The sequence below is a fragment of the Bidens hawaiensis genome, unplaced genomic scaffold, assembly GCF_021521415.1.
Source record: "Bidens hawaiensis isolate Kalapana, Puna unplaced genomic scaffold, B.hawaiensis_p1.1 tig00000888_1, whole genome shotgun sequence".
Taxonomy (NCBI): Eukaryota; Viridiplantae; Streptophyta; class Magnoliopsida; order Asterales; family Asteraceae; genus Bidens; species Bidens hawaiensis.
In genome coordinates, this window is record NW_027491051.1 from 136,524 (window position 1) to 145,486 (window position 8,963).

Consider the following 8,963-nt stretch of genomic DNA (forward strand, 5'->3'; position numbering starts at 1 on the left):
AGATGAATCGATGAGAGTTAGTTAACGAAAGCTCATAAAAGTCATCCCATCTTGAGTAAATTTATTTATAAGAGAGAAAGAATCACATATATAATATAGAATTTTACAACTTGCGTTTTTTAGTAGACTCCTTATCAAACAAACAATTGACAACATGTCTCTTCTATCTACAGGTGACATCGTTCAAAAATACAAACGAAACGATCGACAAGTAACATAATACGCAGCATGGTTTTCTCCATCTACAAAATCTTAACCAGTATACTATGATGCAGGTTCTTGCATTTCCTCTTCTGTTTTCCAAACCACATTTTTTAGGCTACTGGAAAGTCTTTTATAGAACTGTAGCAAAACAAACAAAAAACATTCAAAGCCAAGTCAAATGCTGTCTTTATATCACTTACTTAACATAACTGTTTACTCAATTTACACTTGTATTTTAATACTAGCGTGGTGATTTCGACCCGTTTATAGTACATGGGCCAGGGTATATTTAGTCTCTTAACAAGTCAAATAAGTTAAATTTAAAAAACCAGTTAAAATGAAAATGGGTGAATGTCGCCCAAAATGTAAATTTAACACAAAAAACTCCTAAATTGCTGGAGTGTTAATTACACGAATGGTTTATGCGGCATACCCATATTGCAAGTTTGGTCCTAAGAAATTACATCTATGGACCTGAGTAGTTTGAAAGTGTAACACGGATGGTCCTTGAGATGGATCAGCATTAGTTATCCAGTTATATTCACGTGAATGACTAAAATGCCCTTAATGGAATTCGAGCCACACATCTAACTATTTAGAACGATCCAAGCACGAGCTCAACTCATTCAACTTGACGGAGTTCGAGCTCGAGCTCAGCTCGTTTCAAGCTCTACATGTTATACTCAAGCCTCACATCATGATTAACTTTGCAAGTTCAAGTTTAATTCGGGCTCGACTCATTTATTATTTTAAAATACACACACATACATATATAGATATGTACACACACACACACATATATATATAGATACACTTTTATTATATATTGTATTTTATTATATTATAATATCAATTAGTTATTTTGTCAATAGTTATATATATACAATAATACTTATTATGTAATATATTTATTACATTAACATACTTTTAGAAATAACAGGATCGTTTATGTAATGTATACCAACTTAAGCTTGAGTTGTAATCATATTTTACACATTATAATTTATAAAACTCCAAAGAATAAAATATCATACGCGTTTCATGCCACGTTGACCTTTTGAGACCGTTTTCCAACCCGCCCAACCAAAGTGAAGTCGTAACGTAAATGACAAATGGAACCAAACATCATAATAATAAAAATAATCATACCTTATGAAATTCCAAAGTATCTCCCTTTGCTTTTCTTACTTCAACCATGTGAAGTGATGGTGCTACTTGAAACACCTAATAAATGGTACAAATTGTAAGACACCGTGTGAAAATTATTTTTAATTTTATTTTTGTCAAAATAATTCATATTCCGGTACCTCGGTAGCAATATTGAGGTTTCCTTTTCTCCCAGCTTTGAGATTTTCAAGCCTTAACTGAGGTGAAAACAGAGAATTATTAATCATCCAAAAACCTATTAAATAAGAGTCTACAATAATAAAGTAACGAACCTTGTAGTTTTTCTTGTGCACATCAAAACCGAGAGGTTTTGCAGCTTCTTCAATTTTACTAACGATTTCATTTGCCGGGCATCTTGATGTAAATCTCGTCTCCCTTTTGAATCCCTGCAGCCATATATAAATGTTATTCACAAAGTAAAAGATATAATCCACGGTATTAATAATAACTAAAGGTTGCTAATATCAAAGAACCAAAGTATTAACCTGTTCCATCTCAAAAAGATTGCCGAGGTTGAGCCCTTTAGACATTGAAATTAACTCAAAAGCATTCATGGCAGCCGGATGTTCTTCTTTCTTTTCTGTCACATGATACTCCTGTTGCAAACAAATATGTTGGACTTTCAGAAACTTAATTAGGCATTTTGAAATATAATGTATGATTTTATCTCTCGCTTATACATTATGCAATAAAAGTTACTGTATCTTTTGAAGATTATATTAGTATAATAAAGTTGACAAACTCACTTCTGAATCTTGAAAAGCTGCTTCCACATCATCAAAATTTGTCTCTTCTTTATCATTGAATTCAGGTCGTTTATAATCTTTTTTAAACCACTCATCGTTCAAAAGCTCGGGTATTGTTATACGCTGCCACAGAGAGAGGGATTTGAGATAGGTATAAATATTCATAATTACATAAGACTGATAAATAATAAAATGTTGCAAGGGACTCTAGATACACTTGTTAATATGATCTAGTAATAACAGAAAGTAACTCATATACGTGTGTGTGCATACGCGCACGTGTGCGTCAGAGGACAAAGATACATATGTGCAACATTTATTCATCTCTCCTAAACTTTATAAAACAATATGATCAATTTTCGTTTATATATAAAACATACATATGTGCAAGTTACATATAGGTAAACGGTTTAAAACTTGAAAAAAACTAGCAAGATTGTTACGAACCCGTCATAAGTTGAAGGGTCCAAGGGAGAGAAACGGGCGATGATGCTGAATGGTCTACATAACCACAACATTTATTAATAAAATTGTGTCTATATAAGTGTTCATGTTTTAGTTTATGGATATCCATGTTTATGTTTTTCAAAGATAAGGTATTTATACCTTTTTTAATCGGATATCTAATCCTTCTCGAATCGGATTAACTGGAGACTAGCCCCTCTAGAATCGGGCTAACTATCCTTGTTCTTGTTTATTTATATCAATTTAATATTTTATTTTCGGGGTTCTATCAAAGATCCATGGAGGATAAAGACTTACGGTCATGGGATTCGGATCCAATATGCGAGTTATTAATTTTATGGCACTAAACGAGATCCATGGAGGACACGTGAACTCCGCAGCTGAAATCTACACAAAAAACACCCAAAGTAAGATATTATAACAAGGAATCAAATGTAGAACTCAATTTTGTTTTATATAACACTCACTTTTTTATATAAGTTGATAAGATTAGAATCATCAAATGGCAAGTAACCTGCAAGCAGCACAAAGAGTATGACTCCACACGACCATAAATCCGCAGTCGCACCATCATATCCTCTATCATTCAACACCTAAAAAGAATTTAATATCATCAATACATGAACAAACATTAGCTTTAACTAATATTTTGATTCTTGATAGGATTAAGAGTTGTTTGTACCTCAGGAGCAACATAATTTGGAGTTCCGCATGTCGTATGAAGCAAGCCATCATCCTGTTACATGAAGTTTAGCATTCAATACAAGATTAACACAAAGAACAATTAAAAGTTAAAAAAAATCTTGTATTTACCCTAACTTGTTGAGAAAGGGCACTCAATCCAAAATCTGAAACTTTGAGGTTCCCGGACGCATCTAGAAGCAAATTTTCTGGCTTTAGATCTCTGTGATAGACACCTCTGCTATGGCAGTAATCAACTGCGTTAATAAGCTGTTGAAAGTATTTTCTTGCCTCATCTTCTTGCATTCGTCCATGGTTCACCTTCATAATCAAACAGTAACTTTTGAGCATGAACATTTTAAATAATTAGAAAACGACACAATATGATATATATAAAGATAAGAAAATTACAATCTTATCAAAAAGCTCTCCTCCCGTGACAAACTCAAGTACAATGAAGATCTTGGTCTTGCTCCCCATAACCTGAATAAACACAAACATAACTTTTTTACATATATATACATGAATCACCATGGAATGAAGTATTGGAACATGATTTAGACAAGGATAGAAGACCTCGTATAAGCGGACGACATTGGGATGCTTAATCAACTTCATAGTTGCTATTTCCATCTTTATCTGCATGACCAATTAATGTAATAACACATAAGAATGAATGAGAGTAAATATTAAATTAAATTATATCTAGTGAGTGAGAAATAAAATGAAGGCAAGCAGGTAGCTACCTACCTGTTCAGCCATCTTATGTTTGACAACTTTTTCTTTATCCAGAATCTTAAGAGCCACAGGCTCCCCTGTTTGACTGTTCCTAGCAAACTTCACTTTTGCAAAAGTCCCTTCACCAATTGTCCTTCCAACCTCATATTTACCCACTCGACGCTTGATTTTAGGAGGATTCATCCTTAATTATCTATCTGTTTATATTATATCATAATCAGACAACCAATTAACACTCTAAATCAGAATAAATTACTCTGTTTTGCAGATAAGTTCACATCAATAAAATCAATCAGTAATACTAATAGAACTAATCAAATCAGATCCAGTGATGAGATTTGTTGGTTTTTGAATAAAGATTAAAACCCAAATCAGATAATAAAGATTTAACCCATTTTTTTAGAAATAACAAAAAAAAAAAAAATAAAATCTTGAATTTAAACAAACCCTTTTAAGTACAAATGAAGAGGAAGGTAGAGAATTATACCTTGAGATTTGGTGATGAAACAGTAGTAGAGCAGATGATGATAGTAGGGTATGTGTAAAAGGAGAAGAAGAAGAAGAAGAAGAAGAAATGAAATGATGAAATATATGTGGTGTGGCATGTGATTTTGGGTGGTATTTATGAATGATTTGATATTATTTTAATAATAATAATAATAATTATTATTATTATTATGAAATGAGACTTGAGTCATCAGGCGGTCCAACATGTTCTGCTCCACAGATTCAACGACACTCGCCACGTTCTACTCTGCTCTGCTTGGTTGGATCATGGATATGTACGGATCTCAATTCCCTTCCAATTAATTAATTTATTATATCTTTATATATTATCACTACTTTTTGTTTTTTTCTTTTATAAATATCCAGACTCGGTTTTTGTTGTAAACATTTTTTTTACTGTGCCATTGGCGGGGAAAATAAGAGTTTGGTTGAGACCGTCTCATATGAGCTTTCGGACTGTTGGTTTTCTTCAAAACTGAAGATGTTGAATTTGGGCTACCAACGTTGTTTACAATCACAAGTGCATATGATCGTCTTTTGCCGTCGGGTTACCTTAAATAGCCGGTCTTTATTCGTCGGATATTCGATAATAATTTTATAACCGATTTAATATAAAATAAGATAACTTTACATTTGGGGGCAATCATCCCCTTAAAAAATTAGTGTTATACGCACTCTAGCCCTCTATAAAAGCCCCCATTAAACTTTCGAAAGCGAAATGAATGAAATTACAAAACCAAGCCCTAACAAAAAAACAAATTATATTTATATAAATTTTCAAATATAAATTAACAATTCCCTATAAATGTTAACTCATAGACCCAATAACCAATGTCTAAATATTTAACTTGTATATAGACTTTAATGCTTAGGCCCAATGTACAAATAATTTCCGTATGTTATGCTTTAGCCCGTGATTTTAAACCTTATTTAAAAAATAATAAAAAAAAGAAAATATTGAAAAGTGTGGCAAACATGATGCTATAGAAAACCGATCTCCATCATCAGACACCAATCAACCCAAATCAGACATAATGTTGACTGACTACCACAGGTTAGAACATAAGGTGTGGTATTCCACCACTGGATCATTGATTTTTTATTTAATTAATTAGTTTGATTTGTATGATTTGGGTTTAGGATTTGAAATTTACATGTTAGGTTGTGTGTGTTGAGGCGATAAAGTCTCCAATTTGAGGCGATAAGTGTAAACAATCCCCCCGTGCGATAAGTTGGGGGGGGGGGGGGGGTTGTTTGACTCTTAAAAATTAGTAACTTATTATATAAACGAGCCGTTGACTCCGAAGTGTTAAAATCATAAAATTTGTCCGTCGCGTAGTGTGACGGATTTGGTTCCAAAATCCGTCACACTACATTTATGAAATAGTAAAATCATAAAATTTGTCCGTCGCGTAGTGTGACGGATTTTGGAACCAAACCGTTGCGTAGCATGACGGTTGATGAGTTGACTCGGGTCAGTTGATCATCTCTCTCGCACTGGAGGTGCCTATTGTTGAACTCTGCTAAAGATTAGCACGTGTCTAGATTTGTAGTCCTTTAATATTACCAGGTGTGTCCAGATTTGCACACATTTTATATTAGCAGGTGTCCAGTTTTACACCCTTCTTATATTAGCAGATGTCTAGTTTTACACTCTTGTTATATTAGCAAACGTCCATTTTTACACCCCTATTATATTAGCATGTGTCCAGTTTTATACTCCTCTTATATTAGCAGGTATCCAGTTTTAAACCCCTCTTATATTAGCAAGTTCTTGTTTTCTTTCCTTTTATAATTCCGGTTTCTAACCCAATTATTTGACCCGTTAAGGGTATTTCTGTCATTAATGTATTCTATGCACTTCAAGTAAAAACAATACTAGCAGGTGTCCAGATTTGCATCCTTTAATATTAACAAATTATTGTCTTCTTTCCATTCTTAATTCCGGTTTCTAACCCGAATATTTGGCCCGTTAAGGGTAATTCTGTCATTAATATATTCTATTTACTTTAAGTAAAAACTCTTATTTTCATCCAAGCATAAACTACTTTATGGTTGGTATATAACCACACCTTGACTTCTACGACGCCATGGTCGTTTATACCTTGGCTTCATTGTCAATGTTGGTTTAGGGCCATATAGACCATAAACGACTTGTTCGATTCGTTCTTGTGATATCCATCACTTGTGAATAAATTTAATGTCAAAATTTAATTCCTCCATGGTCTTAACCATGTTTCATACACTTAGGATGTCACCTTCGTCTCTATGACTTTATAAGTCATTTACACGTCGGTTTTGACAAGTTCTTATTTAAATCTTAAAAACTTATTTTTTTATTATTCAAAAAAAATAATGACACTTCTTTCAATCATTATGTCAAGATATCTAAATCGATATAATTTTGTAACATAATAAAACGCAACATCTAGTCACGTACCTTAAAGCTTCCCTTTTTGTTTCGCCGTCCGGTTCGATCTTCCGGATTGCCACTCGAGTTGCCTATAAATCACAACCTGGTTAATCATAAGGATACTTTTCTTTTTATATCCTATTTATTAACATATGCCAACATTATCCAAATAGTTCATATCAACCTCCTTATGGCACGCTAGACATCATATTTCTCATTCAAGCATTTCATCAAACACCTTGTAGGCATGATTCTAAGTTGTACATTCAGTTAAATTTCATAACTTTCTGCCACTTCATAAACCTAGTTCCATTCAAATCTCACAAACAATCAATTTATATGTAAAAGCCAATCAAATCAAAGCTAACACAATACATATTGTTCATGAAATTGGGGTTCTTCACCAAATGGTTAAAACCCACTTCATAGTTGTGACACCCGGTAATTTCCCAACCCTATAAACTAAGTAATCAACCTAATAATTAGGTGATTGTGAATATTATGCGCGCTATATTAGAATCAGCGCGGGCATGTTATGTGCGCCCTGCGCGAGCGCGCTATGTTAGAATCAGCGCGGGCATGTTATGTGCGCCCTGCGCGAGCGCGCTATGTTAGAATCAGCGCGGGCATGTTATGTGCGCCATGCGCGAGCGCGCTATGTTAGAATCAGCGCGGGCAATTGTTATGTGCGCCATGCGCGAATGTTTTGGCTTTATGTTTTCATGTAACTTAACTTTATGTTGTCTGATGGGTTGACCGTCCCGCATGATGCTAAGGCGGGTGCATCCCAAATCGTTTATGCGCGTGCGGAAGGGGAACTAACCTCCCCGCATGGCGGGAACATTGAGAGTTAGTTTGTCTGAAGCTCCAAGATGGAATTGACTTCAACATAACTGATCACTATGTTGAAATACCAAGACCACCTGGAGAATCTACAAATGAAACTCAATGTCCCTGACTGCGAGAAGGTTACGTACCTACCCGCAGCAAAGAAATGTCCTTCACGCAGAAAGCTATGCGCACAAAGCTATACGCGCAGAACACTTAGCCTAATCTCCAGATATAAGGGGATTATTCCCGCCCAAACAGGAAACAGTTGCGTGTTTCAGAGATTTCTACTTTTTTTAACTGTACACTGATAAAAGCACCTGAAAAAGCATACTGTAACATGAAAAGTCAACTGTCAGCCACCCTACTCTCACCAACCACAGACCTGCATGTCCTGTCCAAATCAAATCAAAATCTTTTATCCACTCCTCCACTTTTAAATAAATAATAATAATTTCCATACTTTATCATCATTACACCTAGATATGAAAAGATTACAATCCCCTAAAGCAAGGGATTGTGTTCCCTTGAGTTTTCCTATAAATATGTAACCTAAATTATCACCCAAAACACACTTCAAACTTCTCTCTTAAGAACTGCAAACTTGCACTAATCATCTCCTAAGCATCCGTTATTTTCAATTCCATTCCTGTTACTAGGTAAGCCGAGATTATAACCTTGAGATCTACTTTCCAACCCTTATATTCTCCTATTTCTTATATACTTCTTGTTATTTAATCGTATTCTAGACCTTCAATTCAAAGGCCAACACCAAGAAAACCCGAATCTCGATTAATTCCTTAACAAGAACCACAGGTGAGTCTCACAGCCCCTATTTTCACTGTTTTCACTATTTTTAAACTGTTTTCGGGGCGAGGGACATGTACCTAAATTATGTTTTATCATGATACTCTTACAAGCAATGCAAGCAATTATGTGTTTAAATAATGTTTCATTATGGTATATTTACGAGCTATGCAAGCGGTTATCTATGGTCTTCGATGTTAGTGCACCAGATTCGAGTAAGTGATCACTTTACCATTGGAATCTAAGGATAGGGACTGCTGGTTTGATCAACCCACTCGTAGGGGTCGCACCTCTTTGCATGGACGAGTGCCTAGTATGGTCATGGGGCAGTACTATGGGATTGAGCCCGCTCGTAGGGGTCGCACCTCTTTGCATGGACGAGCGCCTTGTTTTCCGGCACAACGTCC

General features: G+C 34.8%; 1 protein-coding gene across 1 annotated transcript; it reads right to left on the reverse strand.

Moving 5' to 3' along the window:
• Positions 1-51: 51 nt before the first annotated feature.
• On the reverse strand, positions 52-4,229 carry LOC143544261 (CBL-interacting protein kinase 32-like). The gene is made up of 13 exons (XM_077036400.1): positions 4,014-4,229; positions 3,840-3,902; positions 3,675-3,746; positions 3,396-3,584; positions 3,265-3,318; positions 3,050-3,175; positions 2,880-2,969; positions 2,118-2,240; positions 1,857-1,967; positions 1,644-1,757; positions 1,512-1,568; positions 1,354-1,428; positions 52-342 (listed from the first exon to the last, which is right to left on the reverse strand). The coding sequence occupies exons 1-13, from the start codon at positions 4,182-4,184 to the stop codon at positions 265-267; spliced, it is 1,323 nt and encodes a 440-aa protein (XP_076892515.1). The 5' UTR covers positions 4,185-4,229; the 3' UTR covers positions 52-264.
• Between the last annotated feature and the right edge of the window lie 4,734 nt (positions 4,230-8,963).